The sequence below is a fragment of the Oncorhynchus kisutch genome, linkage group LG2 (assembly GCF_002021735.2).
Source record: "Oncorhynchus kisutch isolate 150728-3 linkage group LG2, Okis_V2, whole genome shotgun sequence".
Classification (NCBI taxonomy): domain Eukaryota; kingdom Metazoa; phylum Chordata; class Actinopteri; order Salmoniformes; family Salmonidae; genus Oncorhynchus; species Oncorhynchus kisutch.
In genome coordinates, this window is record NC_034175.2 from 1,487,031 (window position 1) to 1,510,452 (window position 23,422).

General features: G+C 45.1%; 1 protein-coding gene across 1 annotated transcript in view; it reads left to right on the forward strand.

Moving 5' to 3' along the window:
* Positions 1-4,772: 4,772 nt before the first annotated feature.
* The window catches only part of LOC109883209 (disintegrin and metalloproteinase domain-containing protein 22), a 47,889-nt gene continuing 29,239 nt past the window's right edge, over positions 4,773-23,422 (forward strand). Inside the window, exons 1-3 of the mRNA XM_020475238.2 lie at positions 4,773-5,228; positions 5,570-5,730; positions 10,470-10,546. Coding sequence (XP_020330827.2) covers positions 5,138-5,228; positions 5,570-5,730; positions 10,470-10,546 — 329 coding nt within the window. The 5' untranslated portion in view covers positions 4,773-5,137. The remainder of the gene's footprint in view (positions 5,229-5,569; positions 5,731-10,469; positions 10,547-23,422) is intronic.

Below are 23,422 nucleotides of genomic sequence, written 5' to 3' on the forward strand. Positions count from 1 at the left end.
TGCAGAGACCTTGACGGTTGGAGAGCAGAGAGGAGAAGTTTTAGAAGGGAGCCAGGACGAGCAAAGATAACGGAGTGTGTAGATAACAGTCACTGAGTGGAGACAAAAGGGAGAATTGGACATGTGGGAAATTAAAGGGGCGCTCCTACATGATAATGTCAGAACAGAAGGATAATATACTAATCTTACCTAAGTCATTATTTAGAGTAGGTAAGGTTGTTACCTGGGCATAGCCAGGTATCAAAAGGGGGATAGGTAAATTGTGGTCTAGGATAGGATGGGGCCTATTGGATAAGAAACTAATATTTTTTAAAATGTAGTTAACAAATGGGCATAGAAGTTAAAGATAGAATCAGATAAAACATGAGAAACTGTTTGTTAACCAAGCCTGTATGTCCAGCATTTTATGCATTATAGGTGAACTGCAGGTGAAGTCACTCAATCCAGTCCCAGAGGCTTGTTGGGGGGACCATACCAAGGTCTCCTGGTGACAGCTAGCTGAAAGAGCTACCCGGATTCATATCGCACGGCGGGAGGGTAAGACACACTGACACTATCGAACAATAAACAGTGTTCGAGAGGAGAACTGGAATTAACAGAATTCCGGGGGCCATCTCTCGAATGAAGAAAATCCTCCCTGTCCTGTCACCCCTGTTTTTGTTCATAGAAGTGAAGATGTGTCTGGCTCTTGCTAAGTGATGTGTTCTCGGGGAAAGGGTGGGGCTTCACATGGAAGCTGTTTGTCTGAGCGGTCTTATCGTGGGTGACATCCCAAATAACACAGCTCCGGATGAATCAGTACCCGAAGCCTCAGCTGGTTTGACCACCCTGGATCACGGGTTGACAGAAAACACTGGGGTGGATACTTCTGATTAATTGGGTTGGATAATATGTTTAGAAAATGGGGAAAATATTATGATCACTGTATTATGGGCTACATTCACCTGTGTGACTGTTTTAGTTTTATGGGGCTGTTGTCTAACTCCCTGTCTATGAGGCCTTATTTCCAGGACTCTGGAGAAATCGATGGAAATAGATGGTGATGTACCAGCGGATTCCAGGTTCTGACCCGTGGAATGCTGAATGTATGTCTACAGAACAAGTGGACGAAAATTATAAATGAAATTATATTAAATTGGGAGGGTGTCCGTATGGGGATTACAGGATAACCGACTTGGGACAGTTCTGGGATTGGAAGAGAGGGTATCCTTATAGCATAGGGGATCCCACAAAGGTGGATAGGTTTTTCATGATATGGGAAAACCTGGGAGCACTGTTGAACTTTGTAAAGGTGATGAAATCTTGCTAACCATCAAAACTATTAAGCTCTCTGATGCAGGCACTTACACCCTCGGACTACAAAGGACCGGGACAGACACGATGGGTGTGTTTTCTATTATGGTGCTACCAAAACCAGAGGTCCCAGATGAACCAGGGCCAGACACACTCCTCTACCACCCCTGGACCGAACCTGCCACCACTGTGTTAAAAATCCCATTCAGGTAATTAATGTTAGACTATTCAGCTATTGATCAATTAGGCACTGAGACTGGTGTTATTGGTAGGGACAATTTGTGGCTTTCTTATGAGGTACAGTTAAGACCCTGAAAAGAAAGGACTACATGAGTTACATGAAACATTGGTCATGATGGACCTGTTCTGGCTACACACCCATTTGCTATAGGAGAAGGAGAGGGGTGGTTGTGTATTCTGAGAGGTTTATACCTGGTTGAGGCCAATTCAACTCTCTGTTCCTCTTTGAGCCTTGTGTTTCCTACAGTACCTCCTCATCGGGCCCCTTGGGGTGTTGAGGCATATGGGGGCAATTAAAGTTGCATCACGGGTACAGGTAATGGCATTGATTATGGGAGATTGCCTGAAGCTGATTGCAGTAGTAACATAACCATTAATTCCACTTGGCCAGTTACAGGCCTAAACCAAACTAGTGGTCTGGCTGATGTGTGGTGGATCTGTGGACCCAAAAGAGTGCTGAGACTCATTCTTAGAGGAGACTGGCAAGGTACGTGTGCTCTGACCAGTTTGATAATTCCACTGACCATTGTTGATGTTACTGCTGAACAGTTGTTGGGTTCTGTATCCAGGGGACCTGAAAACATTCCATCCCATGGGAGACATAGAAGTAGTGCTCCATGGACAGAGGATGTAGTTGACATACACACTAACCTGTTGGGAGTGCCGGTGGGGGTTCCTCATGAGCTTCAGGCCTTGGGCAGGAATGATGGATTATAGGTCTAGCCATGGTGGATGCAAGACAGACTGCATGGATTCATTACATCTACTATGATCAACAGCGTTTTGTTAATTACCCCCGTGATGCACTCACTGGTATGTCTGAACAGTTTGAGGCCACATCTAGGGTTGCCAGACAGAATAGACTTGCTTGGGATATGCTTCTTGCCAGTCAGGGGGGCGTATGCAAGATGTTCGGTGAACAATGTTGCACGTATATTCCTAATAACACCAGTCCAGATAGTAGTATATCTAAGGCCCTTAGTGGGCTTGATGCACTATCTGCTGAGATGAGGACCATGGCGGGGGTGGAGGAGTCTGGCCTGTTCTCTTGAGTGGGAGCCTGGTTTTGGTAAGTAAACTAGAATGGTGGTTACTGGATTTCTGACCCTAATTTTTGTTATTTGACGTGTTGTGCTGCTTGCATCATACCGTGTTTTAAGAAGTCTGTTACAGATGTGGTGAAGGCTTCAGGCATGATGATGCCTTTGCTTGATGCTCCAGTTGGAGATGCTGATACTGAAGCATGCTTTCAGGGGAGGATGAGACTGACTGAGGATGACCCATGGTATGCTGTGGGCGAGGTAGTAGAATAAATCTTACACCACCACAGTTCCTTGTTATACATCTTTATGATGGGTTTTCTTTCCAGTATGTTTGTTCTCCCTGTTGTGAAGGTTTTGAGTCCCTGGGTGGCATGAAGCCCAACTGGTGCAGGATAGGAGTAGCTGAGAGGACCAGATGGTTTATAATAATGCTTTGCTTTGCTTTACTCTGTTTTCCATGACCAAAGTTTTATCCGGTATCTTACATGTCAATAAACAATAAAGTGTTATCCTGTTTTTTTTTTTTAATGTTCTGTTTTTGAATGAGCTGTTCTCTTTTGACATGAAGGTATTTTAAACTCTGTGACTGTTATATGATTCATTGCTGAATTTTTGTTCACACCCTGGGGGGTGTGAAAAAGAGGGATTATTGGTTCCTGTGTTTTACATTATAGCCATTACCATATATATGATTGAATATTATCTGCTGTTGGCTTGTGTTGATGTATGCAAGTGTTATGCAACATAGCTGACTTGAAACATTGTTAAAAGTGTCAGGGCCAGGGGACTTTCTCATGCTGGAAAAATACAGAAGGGAGGGCACATTCAGAGCGTGGGGTTGCGAGAACAAGCGTTTTTTGTTGTTGTTAGATAACAGGAGCCAGGTGCGTGATAACGGTATGGAGCATGAGAGCCTGGCTGCAACTTCTCTTATGACATTCCAGAATCGCATTGCAGTAGATATGCTACTGGCGGAGAAAGGTGGAGCTTGTACTATGTTTGGTGAACAGTGTTGCACTTTCATCCCTAATAACACGGCCTCCGATGGTAGCTTGACCATGGCCCTAGAAGGTTTGAGGACGCTTAATGGTAAGATGAAATCTCATTCTGGTTTGGATACCTCGATGTGGGACTCCTGGATGAGTGCGTTTGGTAAATATAAAACCCTGGTGTCCTCCATTTTGGTATCCATTTCGGTGTTCGCTGACATTTTAGTTCTCTGTGGATGCTGTTGCATTCCATGCATCCGTTCCCTTGCCACTAGGGTTATCTCTAGAGCCATTGACCCTTCCTCCCCTTCCCAGATGTTTCCTCTGCTGGATAAAGACCTACATGAATTCAAGGATGAGGAGGAGAGTGCCTATTTAGGTTTACATTATATCTGCTGTTGCCTTATGGGGATGTATGTATGTGTTATACAAGTGGATCATTCCGCCTGACTTGCCTAGTTTAAGTCACATCTCTTTGGAGATGTGAAGAGAGGGAATCACAACTTTTTCCTGCGGGAAAAAAGTTGGCTTATGTAGACAAGCATTTACTTTTATTTTGAGCTGTTCTCCGCTCTGTAAAATGAGGGTTGTAAGTTCCTAGGTGGCTGGTAGCCAACTTAGTACATAGTGGGATTGAATGGAGAACATGATGGTAATACTATATCTATTTTTGTTTAATACCGTGCCTTATTTCATAGTCCCCTTGGGAGAAGTTTCTCTTTGTGTCTGGATCCAGTTAGGTTGTGTCACGTCTCTGGTGAGACGTGAAGAGAGGGTTTTGTAGAGAAATGCTAATATGTAGGTGACCAAACTATTGTTGATAAAGGGCTACAACTCAGAGTTGAGCCTGTGGGGTCCCCTACAGGATAGCTCCCGCATTACACTAATGGCCAAAACCAGCGCACACACACATGATCTCCGTTGTAGCTGAACGTTGAATACCCGAAGAGGATTCTACGATGACGGACAGACAACTGAGCCAATGGCGGAAGACTACAGACTACACCCCAGCTGAACCAATCCAAAGATCCGATCTTCCAGAATCAACCTACTTTCTGTTCTATATATAAGTGGTGTACTGATTGTATCGGTCTCTTCTTCGTCTGCGCTTCTGTACGAACCAGCGGGAGAGCCGTAATTACGCTGTTCTAGATATCTTCACTCTGAATAAACTGTAGCTTGTCATACAATTTACCACCTTGTCTGAATCGATCCTTGACCGACTCGTCCGTCTACATATCCAATTACTAACAATGTGCTTTAATGTGTCCCCACTCCTCTCCTCTCCTCCTCCTCTCCTCCTTCTCCGCTCTGTTCCATAGAGACTCAGCGCGCTCAGATGCACTTGGCGTTCTAGCGGTAGAAACAGCAGCGTGAGCGTCTCAATGCAGGGGCAGCAATAGCACCCCGATGGCCACCAGCACAAGAGACTGCGCTAAGCAGACGACCAGCGCGCGCGTTCGTCGGTGCTTCTCAACCCCGAACCTCGTCTAGCGAAGAGAGAGGTGCCAAAATCCGTTTTAGGATATCGCTTTTTTTTGTCCCTTTTTTTGTCCATTCGATGAAGAACTGATGACGATGTATCGGCGATGGTGGATTTCCCTTTTGTGCGTCTATGGACTGATGTGCATCGTTCATTCCAGCAATCATATACCTCGAAATGGTAATGTATTTATGACAACAAATATTGCTATGTATTTTATTGGAATAGATCCGAATGGCAACAGCATCACCAATAACACGTTCCACATTCCATGTTATTATGCTGCCAGAGAGGGAGCCTGAATCCCCAACGTAAACAACCTCTAACATTTGCATTTAATGTAACCTTATGAAAGGGAATCGGTCTATTGTTAATTAAAACTATTTGAGGAAATATTTTCCAAAACCATTACAGTGCTATTTCACATTGATGTATGTTTTGGTATATGCGCTTGTAGCTGTGTTTTTTTGCGCCAGGATAGCTATCGCAATCTTAAACATCGCTGTTTCCTCCCTGTGCAGGAGACGCCTTGTCGCAGGCGAAGGCTGTTCGTGATGCGAGCAGGTTCGCCAGGAAGGAGGACACCGTCCCTCTCCGTCTGCTCTACAGCATGCACAACCACAGTCAAATCACCCACGATGTCATCAGCACCAGGACTAGAGCCAGTTCCAGCCCCACACAGGTAGCCTACACAGTGGTGGTGTTATTTGTTATGGTGGCGATGGAGCTCTGCTATGTGCAGAGAGACAAATGCCTTTGGTACGCGTTGCTATTGGAGACATCCCGCTATTCTCATGTTGTTTATGTTTTTGTTGAATCATCTCCTTTTTACGCATTTCACAGAGAATTCGGCAAGATCACATTTTCACCTATAACAGGCTAGTTCTTTTGACTAGTGGTCTATTTACAGAAATATAGCCTATTCAATTTCGCCACATTTAAAAGCGTAGGCAGTGTCTTTTCATTGAGAAAAATAAAGATAGCCTGGTGGTACATTGTGGGTGTTTCTATGCACATACATACACAAAGACAGGCTCAGGCCTGATCAGAAAAAAGAGCCCATGCATGAAACACATGGAGATGAAGCCTATGCATTAGAATGAATAGATACATAGGCCTATAACATCCATACATGTTTAATTGGGTCAAATATGTTGTTTTCCTTATATAGTAAGAGAGGTTCTTATTATTATAAAGGTGAGCGGACCTGACACAATATCTTTAGAATCTATTGAATAATGATTGGTTTGTGCCCTTACAATGGATTCGCCAGTAACCCACATGGCCCTATGTCTGAGACACACTGCTTCTTGGATGGTTAAAGAGCATCTGCTCTCTATCTGGTTGGCATCCTTTACAGTTCACTAGCTGGGTGGTTGCTTTGGCTATTTGATGTGAAGACCTAGTCTGGATACTCAGATACAATCATAAGGCTCTCTACCTCTGAAATGTACACGTTATAAACATCATCAGATTTTTATTCCACTATTCCTTCCTTTTATCTAAAATCTAGTTGTTCCAGTGCAGTCAGCACATGTGATTTGTCTGTGTTTTATATATATTTCCACACTATGAAGTTGGAAAAATACTGTGAAAATGATAGTGCCCTTTAGTGCAAGAGCTGTTTGAAAAGACCGCCTGAAATGTCAGCCTGAGCAGAGGGACATCGAGAGCACAGGCACAAGGGCAGACACTTTCATTACAGGAATCTTGAGGATAATGCACTTTATAGTTTGACCAAATTGTGCTTTTAGGACGTTTTGAGTGAGGTGACAATGTAGAATGTGCCCTTTCTCCGTTTATATGCACCCTTTCAGTTTGTTTACTAGTATAATGACAAGGTCGGAGCAGTTCCCTTTGCTCATACTGCGTTTGACTTTGAATGTGAGTTAGGCTGAGCTGAGGTCATGTTATCAGAAAATCAGGCAGGCCCATCTTAGTAGGGGGGCCAGCCAGAATAATGGAGAAATTGCGCGAAAACTATCTGGCATTTGCCAAATGGCCAATCTGCCCCTGGATGCTAACCTATTATGGGTTTATAGTTCCAGAGGCTATGCTAGTCTAAAGGCTAGCCTGCTCGGGGCTCCCACCGGGTCAGGTAAAGGGCTGCAGATTGAGGCAGGCAGGGGAGGTGTTAACCCTTTGTATCTCACTCCAATGGAGAGAGAACCAGGCTAGCCATGATAACCAAGCTAATTGGACACATCTGTCATTGATTGTTTATATGACCTCACTGGTGTTCTATATGTTGAGCTCTAATAAGGAACATGAGCGTACGTCATTAGAACAGTTTACTTGGGACTGGAACATGTGTGCCAGATACTGATAAACTGGTTTGGCTTCATTTGTCTTAAAAAAAGATTATTGTGCCGCCTAAAAGAAAGTTCTTGGGGGAAACACTGCCTCATCTTTTTGTCACTATTTACAGCACAACTGCATCAGGTGTCTTCAGGTGAAATTATACTGCCCCACAAAGAGAGAGAAAGAGATATGATGGAATCTTCATTTGATCTGATCAGTCTTTGAGTTTCTTGTCATCCCCAGAGAGAGTTTTATACTGACCTCAAATCAGCCACTTTGTCACACAGCCTGCATTCTCAGCGTCATATTGTCTGATTATGCTCGGATTTCGACTGTTTTTAGCTCGGTATCATAACATCTGAAAGGAACCTGTCAAATCATTCTTAAACGTATGACACACAAAAATAACTGTTTATGGACTTGCGTTGAGTCTACTATTTTCAGTTAAAGGCGTAACCTACTTTACACATTTTTAAAAGAGGAGCTTTGAGAAGAGCTCAGCTGAGTGCTGTTTTAGTGTTTCTGTGGAGGAAAAGCACTTATAGTCATGGGCCCATAGCCATCAGTTGTGTGTGTGTGTGTGTGTGTGTGTGTGTGTGTGTGTAAGGCTGTCTGTGTTGTAGTAGGATAACAGCACTCCCTGGTAGGCCCCTAGCTCCATCAGTGGAGTTAGGTCCTGCTATGATGCACTAATCAATGAAACAGGAGTCGCTGATGGTCTCGGTGCCTCGGCTCGGCCCAGTCAAACTGGGAAATCTGGTCCAGGAGAACACAATTACTGGTACCACTTCATGTGGATTCAATTCACTTAATTTGATTTTAAGGTGTGCCCTGAAAAGGAATCACATACTCACGTACCGGTATATGCGCCTGCGTACACACACACACACACACACACACACACACACACACACATAGTAACAATAGTGTCTGTGGCCACAGGGGACCCCGAGGTCTAAGGTCATTCTTGGGTGAAGATTGGGGCATTTCATACTCACACACACACACACACACACTCCCTTGGTTTTAATGCAGCGTCCGGTGTGTATTGACTCAGGCCCGTGGGCCATGTCTGGGGGAGGGGTTAGTCCTGTATTAGACTAGCTGGGGACTCCCTCAGAGTTACACAGGAACAATAGTGGGAAGTCCTCGTTTCCCCTGGGGCCTGTAATAGACCACGCGCCATATGTGCCCAGAGCTAGGGATGTATTAGACCTTCCCCCTCAACCAAATCAATCATTTCTGGATGAGCCCGCAGGGAGGGTGGGTGGGTGTAGTGTGAGAGTACAGGGGGAGGTGGGAGGGTGTGAGTACAGGGGGAGGTGTGAGGGTGTGAGTACAGGGGGAGGTGGGAGGGTGTGAGTACAGGGGGAGGTGGGAGGGTGTGAGTACAGGGGGAGGTGGGAGGGTGTGAGTACAGGGGGAGGTGGGAGGGTGTGAGTACAGGGGGAGGTGGGAGGGTGTGAGTACAGGGGGAGGTGGGAGGGTGTGAGTACAGGGGGAGGTGGGAGGGTGTGAGTACAGGAGGAGGTGGGAGGGTGTGAGTACAGGAGGAGGTGGGAGGGTGTGAGTACAGGGGGAGGTGGGAGGGTGTGAGTACAGGAGGAGGTGGGAGGGTGTGAGTACAGGAGGAGGTGGGAGGGTGTTAATACAGGGGGAGGTGGGAGGGTGTTAATACAGGGGGAGGTGGGAGGGTGTTAATACAGGGGGAGGTGGGAGGGTGTGAGTACAGGGGGAGGTGGGAGGGTGTTAATACAGGGGGAGGTGGGAGGGTGTTAATACAGGGGGAGGTGGGAGGGTGTTAATACAGGGGGAGGTGGGAGGGTGTGAGTACAGGGGGAGGTGGGAGGGTGTGAGTACAGGGGGAGGTGGGAGGGTGTTAATACAGGGGGAGGTGGGAGGGTGTGAGTACAGGGGGAGGTGGGAGGGTGTTAATACAGGGGGAGGTGGGAGGGTGTGAGTACAGGAGGAGGTGGGAGGGTGTGAGTACAGGAGGAGGTGGGAGGGTGTGAGTACAGGGGGGGGGGAGGTGGGAGGGTGTTAATACAGGGGGAGGTGGGAGGGTGTTAATACAGGGGGGGGTGGGAGGGTGTTAATACAGGGGGAGGTGGGAGGGTGTTAATACAGGGGGAGGTGGGAGGGTGTGAGTACAGGGGGAGGTGGGAGGGTGAGTACAGGGGGAGGTGGGAGGGTGTGAGTACAGGAGGAGGTGGGAGGGTGTGAGTACAGGAGGAGGTGGGAGGGTGTGAGTACAGGAGGAGGTGGGAGGGTGTGAGTACAGGAGGAGGTGGGAGGGTGTGAGTACAGGAGGAGGTGGGAGGGTGTGAGTACAGGGGGAGGTGGGAGGGTGTGAGTACAGGAGGAGGTGGGAGGGTGTGAGTACAGGGGGAGGTGGGAGGGTGTGAGTACAGGGGGAGGTGGGAGGGTGTGAGTACAGGGGGAGGTGGGAGGGTGTGAGTACAGGGGGAGGTGGGAGGGTGTGAGTACAGGAGGAGGTGGGAGGGTGTGAGTACAGGGGGAGGTGGGAGGGTGTGAGTACAGGAGGAGGTGGGAGGGTATGAGTACAGGGGGAGGTGGGAGGGTGTGAATACAGGGGGAGGTGGGAGGGTGTGAGTACAGGAGGAGGTGGGAGGGTGTGAGTACAGGGGGAGGTGGGAGGGTGTGAGTTACACAGATTTGCATGGTTAATATCACCGATGTCTCTCAGAATGTCTGGGTCTAGTTCAGCTTCCATCACAACTCCCCTGTCTCTCAGAACGTCTGGGTCTGGTTCAGCTTCCATCACAGCTCCACTGTCTCTCAGAATGTCTGGGTCTATTTCAGCTTCCATCACAACTCCCCTGTCTCTCAGAATGTCTGGGTCTAGTTCAGCTTCCATCACAACTCCCCTGTCTCTCAGAATGTCTGGGTCTAGTTCAGCTTCCATCACAACTCCCCTGTCTCTCAGAATGTCTGGGTCTGGTTCAGCTTCCATCACAGCTCCACTGTCTCTCAGAATGTCTTCCTTTCCTTAAAGTTCATGTACAGTATGTATATTGTTAGTTGTTTTGTAAAAGCTTTTTCAGCACTCAATGGAATAGAGATGATTGTACAACGTTTCTGAATTTATTTTATTCACAGGGGAACCACGTGGCCCAAGCCAGCTTCCAGGTGGACGCGTTTGGTGAGCAGTTCATCTTGGATGTTGAACTGAACCAGTGAGTATAACCTTTAACCTATCACCAACATTCTCTGTATCTACTGCGATAAATCCCCTTTCTCTCTATGTCATGATTTCTGCATGTGATAGTATAATAGCCAGTAGTACTAGACGGTATTTTGTATGATCAAAGGGATTCTCTGTTATTGTTGTATACTTATTAGAAAGTTGTTCTGAAAGTAGCACCCATGAGCCAAAAGTGGTCCCCGAAAATAGTGTACTACATCACATATGTGCAGATACTGTATGTGCACCACGTCATTGCTCTCTCTTTCACTCTGCTGTGTGTGATTCTTGCTAGCTGTCACTCAAATTACAAGGAGCTGAATCTCATTGGCTGGAACTCAAATTGCTAGGGGTCTGGCCCATGCGGGGGAAATGTAGGGAAAATGACGCAGCACAGCTTCCAGAAAATAGTCACTTTCAAACGAGCAGTTTCGTGCCTCATTGAGGTAAGACAGTAATTCCGATCATAGATTATGTATGGGTGAACTACATATCGACACATCCAGGCCAAAGCGGGAGGTTTCAAAAATACTTACTAGTCACCAAAGTACCGGAGCATGTCTTTAAGAGCTGTTTAATTAGTCCCTAATGTCTTCCTCACAAAGCTTTGATCTAGGGAAACCTGTTAGTGCCAGTGCTGTAGGCCTATCTTTGATTATGAATACTTGGTTGGTAATACTGCTTATAGGCTGCTTATTCCCTCGGGAACAATAGTTTATAAGCCGTTCATGAGCAGGTTATAAGCTGTTCATAAGCAGGTTATAAGCTGTTCATAAGTTAAGAGGTAGTTTCGCGAGCCTGTGCTAACTAGTGTTAGGGCAATGTTTGGAAGTCTACAGGAACGGTAGCATGTCCTTCATGGTGCATGCAGAGACATTAAAATGGGATCCACGAGTTCTGCCTCTGGGTATGTAAAACAACAGAATCTGGCAGAACATCTTTATGTGCTCTAATGGTCTCTGTAATGGAGGCATGAGGAATGAGACATCTTTCACCTCTGGCTGATCGTAGTGGTACAGAGCAGACGGGAACATATTTCCTCCCAGTGTCCAGTGCCTTTTGGGCCACCTTGTTTTGGGGAAGAAATTATATGCTGTGTGTTTGTGGGGCTATTTCTCTCGCTCTCCATCCCGCCATCTCTCTCTTGCTCAGCTTTCTCCCTTTTTCTCTTTTACTCCCTCTCACTGTTTCTCTGTCAGCTCTTTCCACTTCTCTCTCCCTCTCTTCCCTTCTCTCAAGCTCTCTCTATCTGGCCCTCACACTCTGCTGACCAATGGTCTTTCACTAATGAGGGGAAGTTGTCTCTCTCTCTCTCTCTTTCTCTCTCTCTCTCTCTCTCTCTCTCTCTCTCTCTCTCTCTGTGTCTGTGTCACAGACACAAAGACACAGGGTGAAAGGCTCAGTACACATCACTGCTTTCTGCATCAGAAAGTAGGCTGGGCCTCTGAGGTCTCGTAGATCGGTGCATTGATGAAAGTAGGCTGGCCCTCAGGTCTCGTAGATCTGTGCATTGATGAAAGTAGGCTGGCCCTCTATGAGGTCTGGTAGATCGATGCATTGATGTAAGTAGGCTGGCCCTCTTTGAGGTCTCGTAGATCAGTGCATTGATGTAAGTAGGCTGGCCCTCTGAGGTCTCGTAGATCGGTGCATTGATGAAAGTAGGCTGACCCTCTTTGAGGTCTGGTAGATCGGTGCATTGATGTAAGTAGGCTGGCCCTCTGAGGCCTCGTAGATCGGTGCATTGATGTAAGTAGGCTGGCCCTCTGAGGTCTGGTAGATCGGTGCATTGATGTAAGTAGGCTGGCCCTCTTTGAGGTCTGGTAGATCGGTGCATTGATGTAAGTAGGCTGGCCCTTTTTGAGGTCTGGTAGATCGGTGCATTGATGTAAGTAGGCTGGCCCTCTGAGGCCTCGTAGATCGGTGCATTGATGTAAGTAGGCTGGCCCTCTTTGAGGTCTCGTAGATCGGTGCATTGATGTAAGTAGGCTGGCCCTCTGAGGTCTGGTAGATCGGTGCATTGATGTAAGTAGGCTGGCCCTCTTTGAGGTCTGGTAGATCGGTGCATTGATGTAAGTAGGCTGGCCCTCTGAGGTCTGGTAGATCGGTGCATTGTTGTAAGTAGGCTGGCCCTTTTTGAGGTCTGGTAGATCGGTGCATTGATGTAAGTAGGCTGGCCCTCTATGAGGTCTGGTAGATCGGTGCATTGATGTAAGTAGGCTGGCCCTTTTTGAGGTCTGGTAGATCGGTGCATTGATGTAAGTAGGCTGGCCCTCTTTGAGGTCTGGTAGATCGGTGCATTGATGTAAGTAGGCTGGCCCTTTTTGAGGTCTGGTAGATCGGTGCATTGATGTAAGTAGGCTGGCCCTTTTTGAGGTCTGGTAGATCGGTGCATTGATGTAAGTAGGCTGGCCCTTTTTGAGGTCGGGTAGATCGGTGCATTGATGTAAGTAGGCTGGCCCTCTGAGGTCTGGTAGATCGGTGCATTGATGTAAGTAGGCTGGCCCTTTTTGAGGTCTGGTAGATCGGTGCATTGATGTAAGTAGGCTGGCCCTTTTTGAGGTCTGGTAGATCGGTGCATTGATGTAAGTAGGCTGGCCCTTTTTGAGGTCTGGTAGATCGGTGCATTGCACTATTTTAGTTTATAAAGACTCCTTACACAACTTCCGCCGTACCTTGCGCCATTGTTTACCTACAGATGTAGGAGCTACCAGACCCTTGGACCTTACTCTTGGAATAGTTTTCCAAAAGTCTTTACATGTGATGTTTTGGTGTCTCTAGGCCTATCTATCTCTATTCAGATGGCTGCTGATTGATTATCTGTTTTACTGAAGAATGTGTGTTTTCTATGATTGTGATTTGTATCCCTTGGTCTCAGCATGACTCCCTGTCAAAATAAAGGTGAGGTAAATCAAACAAGCTCACCTAAGCAGACATTTGTGTGTAGAAGTGAGTCTGCATCATTAGAGTGAGTCTGTACACTGTCGTGTCATTATAGCTGAAGTCATCTCTCTCTGTATGAGGATCTATTTCCCCTGTCACCCAGAGCCATTCACACACAGTAGACTGAGAGAAATGGAGATGACATCACAGGAATATCCAAACAGCACAGTGCTGCCACTCGTAGGGTTACTGTATGATGCATGAAGCGTCATGTGTCATGACACAGTGTCCCTGTGGGATGTAGAGCTATTGTTGTGACACGGTCAGGCACGTCTCTGTCGTATGTTGTGTTTGGTGACCTGAGGTGCTGGATGTCATCCATCATATGGAGTCTGTGCTGTAACTGTGTGTCTGTATGGTTTGGGAAGCCTGCATATAGATTTGAACCCCTGTCCTGTTGTAGTGATCAGTACAATGTTAGTATGGAGGGAATGGTTCTCTGTCCTGTTGTAGTGATCAGTACAATGTTAGTATGGAGGGAATGGTTCTCTGTCCTGTTGTAGTGATCAGTACAATGTTAGTATGGAGGGAATGGTTCTCTGTCCTGTTGTCTCTTTCTTTCCCTCCCTCTTTCCATCTCTCTCCCTCCTTGCTGTGGCTATGTGTTTGATGAGGTTCTGTTATATGCTCTCTCTGTGTGTGTGTGTGTGCGTGTGCGTGTGTGTTTGTGTGCGTGTGTGCTCGCTGCTCTTCTCTTCTCCATCCATCCCTCGCTCCCCAAGCGCTGCTCACTGACCTCACTCTTTAACCAATCACACTGCACCCTGCTTGGGTTAAATGCAGAAGACACATTTCAGTTGAATACATTGTTGTACAACTGACTAGGTATCCCCCTTTCCCTTTGTTGACGAGATAACTTTCTTGAGCTGTGTGTGTGTGAGGAGGGCATTGAGGTTGAGCGTGCATGTTTCTTGGCTTCATGCAGCGAGACCTAGTTTCCTTAGGTTGATCAATGGCCTCTCTGCTCTGTGTGTGTGTGTGTGTGTCTGTGTGTGTTTGTATGTGTTTAAGCAGTTGCAAGTATAACAAACAAGAGGCTGCTTGTTTTTATTTCAGTTGATTTTGAGATGCTACTCTTTCCACTGGGATCTTTTAATAAGATCACAGATTTGATGATGAAGAAGAACCTCTCAGAAACGCATCAGGTATTTTTAGCTTGTGCCTACTATAACTGCAACTGTGAGGGTGTGTGTGTTTTTAGTGTTTCAAGTTTTAACGGTACATGCACAAGTACAGTGAAATGCCTTTCTTGCAAGCCCTAAACCCAACAATGCAGTAGTCAGTAACAATGTAATAGTAAAAATACCAAAGTATTGCAGGGCAGAAGTGTGTCTGTGTTGCCTAGCGTGCTAAGGTCACACATCACTCCCTTAGGCTTCTTTGTCCTCTCCCTCTTACATCTTTGGCTGCCTCCAAATTGCCATTCATTGCCTCGGGAGTGGGCTGGGATGGAGTGGGAGTGGGCTGCAATGGGGTGGGAGTGGGAGTGGGCTGGGATTTGCTGGGCTGGGATGGAGTGGGAGTGGGATGGGGTGGACTAGGGTGGGAGTGGGCTGGGATTGGATGTGTTGGGGTGGGGGTGCTTCTTTGAATGATGCTCCCCTTTCCTCATAAACCACACCTCCTCCTCACTCCTCACCTCCCCTCCCACCTGCTCACGCTGAATAATTGATGTCCCTATAAGATTAAAGGGGGACGCTGAAATGGGATGTGTGTGTGTGAATGGCTCAGTCTGGTGCTCCTACTGCAGTACCAATTAAGCCTCAATGTGGCTCTTATAAACCATGGGCCAGTTTAGAGCCTGGGGACCCACAGAACATTTACTTTACAACTAGTACAAACCTATTGTTTACATTACAACTAGTACAAACCTATTGTTTATATTACAACTAGTACAAACCTATTGTTAACATTACAACTAGTACAAACCTATTGTTTACATTACAACTAGTACAAACCTATTGTTAACATTACAATTAGTACAAACCTATTGTTAACATTACAACTAGTACAAACGTATTGTTTACATTACAACTAGTACAAACCTATTGTTAACATTAAAACTAGTACAAACCTATTGTTTACATTACAACTAGTACAAACCTATTGTTTACATTACAACTAGTACAAACCTATTGTTTACATTACAACTAGTACAAACCTATTGTTTACATTACAACTAGTACAAACCTATTGTTTACATTACAACTAATACATACATAAATGATTACCACTCACGTCGGTAGCCATGAAGTGCTTTGAAAGGCTGGTCATGGCTCACATCAACAGCATCCTCCCAGATACCCTAGACCCACTCCATTTCAAAAACCGCCCCTGCAGATCCACAGATGATGCAATCTCAATTACACTCCACACTGCCCTTTCCCACCTGGACAAAAATAACACCTATGTGAGAATGCTGTTCATTGACTACAGCTCATCGTTCAACACCATAGTGCCCACGAAGCTCTTCACTAAGCTAAAGACCCTGAGACTAAACACCTCCCTTTGCAACTGGATCCTGGACTTCCTGACAGGCCGCCCCAGGTGGTGAGGGTAGGTAGCAACACATCTGCCACGCTGATCCTCAACACTAGAGCTCCACAGGGGTGCGTGCTCAGTCCCCTCCTGTACTCCCTGTTCACCCACGACTGCATGGCCAAGCACGACTCCAACACCATCATTAAGTTTGCAGATGACACAACAGTGGTAGGCCTGATCACCGACAACGACGAGACAGCCTATAGGGAGAAGGTCAGAGAACTGGCCGGGTGGTGCCAGAATAACAACCTATCCCTCAACGTAACCAAGACTAAGGAGATGATTGTGGACTACAGGAAAAGGAGGACCGAGCACGCCCCCATTCTCATCGACTGGGCTGTAGTGGAGCAGGTTGAGAGCTTCAAGGTCCTTGGTGTTCACATCAACAACAAACTATCATGGTCCAAACACACCAAGACAGTTGTGAAGAGGGCACGACAAAACCTTTTCCCCCTCAGGAGACTAAAAAGATTTGACATGGGTCCCCAGATCCTCAAACAGTTCTACAGCTGCACCATCGAGAGCATCCTGACCGGTTGTATCACTGCCTGGTATGGAAACTGCTCGGTATCTGACCGTAAGGCGCTACAGAGGGTAGTGCGTACGGCCCAGTACAACACTGGGGCCAAGCTTCCTGCAATCCAAGACCTACAGTATATCACAAAAGTGAGTACACCCCTCATATTTTTGTAAATATTTGAGTATATCTTTTCATGTGACAACACTGAAGAAATTACACTTTGCTACAATGTAAAGTAGTGAGTGTACAGCTTGTATAACAGTCTAAATTTGCTGTCACCTCAAAATAACTCAACACACAGCCATTAATGTCTAAACCGCTGGCAACAAAAGTGAGTACACCCCTAAGTGAAAATGTCCAAATTGGGCCCAAAGTGTCAATATTTTGTGTGGCCACCACCATTTTCCAGCACTGCCTTAACCCTCTTGGGCATAGAGTTCACCAGAGCTTCACAGGTTGCCACTGGAGTCCTCTTCCACTCCTCCATGACGACATCACGGAGCTGGTGGATGTTAGAGACCTTGTACTCCTCCACCTTCTGTTTGAGGATGCCCCACAGATGCTCAATAGGGTCTAGGTCTGGAGACATGCTTGGCCAGTCCATCACCTTTACCCTCAGCTTCTTTAGCAAGGCAGTGGTCGTCTTGGAGGTGTGTTTGGGGTCGTTATCATGTTCCTGCGGCCCAGTCTCCGAAGGGAGGGGATCATGCTCTGCTTCAGTATGTCACAGTACATGTTGGCATTCATGGTTCCCTCAATGAACTGTAGCTCCCCAGTCCCCATTCTTGACTGTAGGCAAGACACACTTGTCTTTGTACTCCTCACCTGGTTGCCGCTACACACGCTTGACACCATCTGAACCAAATAAGTTTATCTTGGTCTCATCAGACCACAGGACATGGTTCCAGTAATCCATGTCCTTAGTCTGCTTGTCTTCAGCAAAATGTTTGCGGGCTTTCTTGTGCATCATCTTCAGAAGAGGCTTCCTTCTGGGACGACAGCCATGCAGACCAATTTGATGCAGTGTACGGTGTATGGTCTGAGCACTGACAGGCTGACCCCCCACCCCTTCAACCTCTGCAGCAATGCTGGCAGCACTCATATGTCTATTTCCCAAAGACAACCTCTGGATATGATGCTGAGCACGTGCACTCAACTTCTTTGGTTGACCATGGCGAGGCCTGCTCTGAGTGGAACCTGTCCAGTTAAACCGCTGTATGGTCTTGGCCACCGTGCTGCAGCTCAGTTTCAGGGTCTTTGCAATCTTCTTATAGCCTAGGCCATCTTTATGTAGAGCAACAATAAAAAAAAATCTGATCCTCAGAGAGTTCTTTGCCATGAGGTGCCATGTTGAACTTCCAGTGACCAGTCAGTATGAGGGGAGTGTGAGAGCGATGACACCAAATTTAACACACCTACTCCCCATTCACACCTGAGACCTTGTAACACTAACGAGTCACATGACACCGGGGAGGGAAAATGGCTAATTGGGCCCAATTTGGACGTTTTCACTTAGGGGTGTACTCACTTTTGTTGCCAGCAGTTTAGACATTAATGGCTGTGTGTTGAGTTATTTTGAGGGGACAGCACATTTACACTGTTATACAAGCTGTACACTCACTACTTTACATTGTAGCAAAGTGTCATTTCTTCAGTGTTGCCACATGAAAAGATGTGACAACAAATATTTATAAAAATGTGAGGGGTGTACTCACTTTTGTGATATACTGTATATAATAGGTGGTGTCAGAGGAAAGCCCATTGACTCCCCCCCTATTTGCATTTACATTGACACCCCCCATTTGATTTCTACACTGCTGCTACTTGCTGTTTATTATCTATGCATAGTCACTTCACCCCTACCTACATGTACAAATTACCTCTGACCTGTACCCCCGCACATTGACTCGGTACCAGTACCCCCTGTATATACAGTTGAATTCGGAAGTTTACATACACTTAGGTTGGAGTCAACCACTCCACAAATTTCTTGTTAACAAACTATAGTTTTGGCAAGTTGGTTAGGACATCTACTTTGTGCATGACAAGTCATTTTTCCAACAATTGTTTACAGACAGATTTTTTCACTTATAATTCACTGTATCACAATTCCAGTTGGTCAGAAGCTTACATACACTAAGTTGACTGCCTTTAAACAGCTTGGAAAATTCCTGAAAATGATGTCATGGCTTTAGAAGCTTCTGATAGGCTAACTGATATAATTTGATTCAATTGGAGGTATACCTGTGGATGTATTTCAAGGTCTACCTTCAAACTCAGTGCCTCTTTGCTTGACATCATGGGAAAATAAAAAGAAATCAGGCAAGACCTCAGGAAAATAATTGTAGACCTCCACGAGCCTGGTTCATCCTTGGGAGCAATTTCCAAACACCTGAAGGTACCACGCTCATCTGTACCAACAATAGTACGCAAGTATAAACCCCATGGGACTACGCAGCCGTCATACCGCTCAGGAAGGAAACGCGTTCTGTCTCCTAGAGATGAACGTACTTTGGTGCGAAAAGTGCAAATCAATCCCAGAACAACAGCAAAGGACCTTGTGAAGATGCTGGAGGAAACAGGTACAGAAGTATATATATCCACAGTGAAATGAGTCCTATATCGACATAACCTGACAGGGACAACCAGGAAGAAGCCACTGCTCCAAAACTGCCATAAAAAAGCCAGACTACGGTTTGCAACTGCACATAGGGACAAAGATCGTACTTTTTGCGAAATGTCCTCTGGTCTGATGAAACAAAAATGGAATTTTTTGGCCATAATGACCGTTGTTATGTTTGGAGGAAAAAGGGGGAGGCTTGCAAGCCGAAGAACACCATCCCAACCGTGAAGCACGAGGGTGGCAGCATCATGTTGTGGGGGTGCTTTGCTGCAGGAGGGACTGGTGCACTTCCCAAAATAGATGAGAAAGGAAAATTACGTGGATATATTAAGGCAAAACCTCTAGACATCAGTCAATAAGTTAAAGCTTGGTCGCAAATGGGTCTTCCAAATGGACAATGACCCCAAGCATACTTCCAAAGTTGTGATAAAATGGCTTAACTACTTGGCGCACCCATCTCGTTAGCGGGATCATTTTCATCAACATCCGCTGAATTGCAGAGCGCCAAATTCGAATTAAATTACTAAAAATATTTAATTTTCATGAAATCATAAGTGCAACATAGCAACACACAGCTTATCTTGTTGTTAATCCACCCTGGTGTGTCAGATAAAACCATTTTAAAAAGCTTTACAGCAATAGCTATCCAAGCATTTAAGTTAGGACATCTCTCTCAGCAGACAAAACATTACAAACAGCTAGCAGCAAAGTAGATTGGTCACGAAAGTCAGAAAAGCAATAACATGAATCGCTTACCTTTGATGATCTTCAGATGTTTGCACTCACAAGACTCCCAGTTACACAATAAATGTTCCTTTTGTTCGATAAAGATTATTTTTATATCCAAAAACCTCCATTTGGTTGGCGCGTTTTGTTCAGAAATCCACAGGCTCGTGCAGGTCATGACGGGCAAATAGTATCCGTAAAATTTGTAGAAACATGTGGAGTGGCCATCACAAAGCCCTGACCTCAATCCCATAAAACATTTGTGGGCAGAACTGAAAAAGCGTGTGCGAGCAAGGAGGCCTACAAACCTGACTCAGTTACAGCAGCTCTGTCAGGAGGAATGGGCCAAAATTCACCCAACTTATTGTGGGGAGCTTGTGGAAGGCTACCCAAAACCCAAGTTCAACAATTTAAAGGCAATGCTACCAAATACTAATTGAGAATATGTAAACTTCTGACCCGCTGGGAATGTGATGAAAGAAATAAAAGCTGAAATAAATAATTCTCTCTACTATTATTCTGAAATTTCACATTCTTAAAATAAAGTGGTGATCCTAACTGACCTAAGACAGGGAATTGTTACTTGGATTAAATGTCAGGAATTGTTTAAATGTATTTGGCTGCGGTGTATGTAAACTTCTGACTTCAACTGTAGCCTCGTTATTGTTTATGTTATTGTGTTTTATTATTTTTTACTTGAGTTTATTTGGTAAATATTTTATTAACTCTTCTTGAACTGCGCTGTTGGTTAAGGGTTTATAAGTAGGCATTTCACGGTAATACACTTGTTGTATTCTGCGCATGTGACAAATAAAGTTTGAGTTGATATGATTTACATTACAACTCATACAAAAATATAATTTATATGAACTAATACAAAGACTAGAAGATCTCTTATGTCTTTTTTGTATGTCGTGCATTATATTTGGTCTTAAAACATGACATGAATACTTAAAGGAGTAATACTTCATATTCCCCATGTTTTATGCACTCTTAGAACGTTAGGAGGTCTGTAGACTACATGTCTAACCAGTGTTATGACATGTTATGAAATAGTCACAGAGGCTTCAAAGCTCATTGTTGTATAAAAGGGATGTTGTTATACCTGTAAAGGTTTTCCTCCTCTTCGTCTGAAGAGGAGGTGTAGCAAGGATCGGACCAAGATGCGGCGTGGTAAGTGTCCATGGTTGTTTATTTAAAAACATAAACTGAACACTCAATGAATAGAAAATAATAAATGTGAACAAAACCGAAACAGTACCGTGTGGCGAACAAACACAGACATGGAAACAATCACCCACAAAACAACAGTGAAACCCAGGTTACCTATGTATGATTCTCAATCAGAGACAACTAACGACACCTGCCTCTGATTGGGAACCATACTAGGCCGAACACAGAAAACCAACCTAGAAACAGAAAACATAGAATGCCCAGCCAACTCACGTCCTGACCAACTAAAACAAACAAATAACACAAGAACTAGGGTCAAAACGTGACAATACCATATAGTTTCTATGAACAACACCATAGAATTTAATCTCAGTGTTGACAGAATAGAATCATTTGTGTGTGTGTGTGTGTGTCTCTCCCCCCTCTTCGTGTGCGATGAGAGGAGCAGGTGGGCAGGTGCTAGTGGGTGTCAGTAATTGCTATAACCTGTCTGTTTATGAAACTGGTGTTATGAGTGATACGATTCCAGCACTGAGCTGGTTCCTTGCTGTTCCTGTGTGGGCTGTTGTCAGGACAACGAGAGGCCAGAGAGAGACATGATAGTCGACTCCGACTCCTGCTATCAGAGTCGTTGGAGTCTACACTTTCTCGACTGACTCAAATTTGACAAAACTGACCACAATTAGCTAAAATTAGCTACAGCTGCTATGTCAGTGTGTGCACGTGTCCTAATGAACTGGGTGATTGATAAGCAATGCATATGGAGCCATCTGACGATCTCTACTAAACAAAATACTTAAGGCTATTCAGTAGCCTACGCCAGACTAGCTGGCTGATTTGTTTTTAACGTCTTCAGGATTTTTGGTGTCGACTCTCCCCACATGAAAAAAAATACTACAGATTACTATAGAATACTTCAGTACTTACTATATAATTCTATAGTAAACTGTAGTATACCGTAGAATACTATGCTACACACTGTAGTGTCCCTCAATCATGTGGAGTACTTACTATAGAATGTTGAAGAATAATATAGTAAATACTACAGTATTATCTCCCCGAACACACTGTAGTAAATACCTCAGTAATGTCCGCAAAAACACTACAGTCCGAAAAAAACACTTTTTGAACTAAAGTAAATACTACAGTATTTAATTAGCATATACGGTGCACATTCCCCTCCCCCATATGAAGTTGTACCACCCATAAGTGAGAAACCTACATGCCAAGTATAGACCATATAATGTGTTCCATACATGTTATAGAAAAGAGCAAAAGCTCTGAACTCTCCATTTAGACCCCAGCCCTACCTACCTGCCTGCCTACCTACCTACCTACCTACCTACCTACCTACCTACCTACCTACCTACCTACAGGTTATGTCAAATGTGTTATTTTAGTATTTCTCCAGTAGGTTTCCTCGATGAGAAAGCCTCCAATTCTATTTCAAAGACAATAAAACATTACATTATATACTACAGTATAATACAATCCACAAAAACACTACATTACTTACTATACTATATACTACAGTTTTCTTTTACTACGACATTTATACTACAGTATGCTACTGTAAATGCTACAGTAAAGTCAGCAAAAACATTAGTGAATACTATAGTATTTATACCATAGTAGACTATAATATTTATTCTGTAGTAGACTATAGTATTTAAACCATAGTATACTATAGTATTCATACAATAGTATACTATATATACAGTGGGGCAAAAAAGTATTTAGTCAGCCACCAATTGGAAAATAAGTATTTGGTCACCGACAAACAAGCAAGACTTCTGGCTCTCACAGACCTGTAACTTCTTCTTTAAGAGGCTCCTCTGTCCTCTACTCGTTACCTGTATTAATGGCACCTGTTTGAACTTGTTATCAGTATAAAAGACACCTGTCCACAACCTCAAACAGTCACACTCCAAACTCCACTATGGCCAAGACCAAAGAGCTGTCAAAGGACACCAGAAACAAAATTGTAGACCTGCACCAGGCTGGGAAGACTGAATCTGCAATAGGTAAGCAGCTTGGTTTGAAGAAATCAACTGTGGGAGCAATTATTAGGAAATGGAAGACATACAAGACCACTGATAATCTCCCTCGATCTGGGGCTCCACGCAAGATCTCACCCCGTGGGGTCAAAATGATCACAAGAACGGTGAGCAAAAATCCCAGAACCACACGGGGAGACCTAGTGAATGACCTGCAGAGAGCTGGGACCAAAGTAACAAAGCCTGCCATCAGTAACACACTACGCCGCCAGGGACTCAAATCCTGCAGTGCCAGATGTGTCCCCCTGCTTAAGCCAGTACATGTCCAGGCCCGTCTGAAGTTTGCTA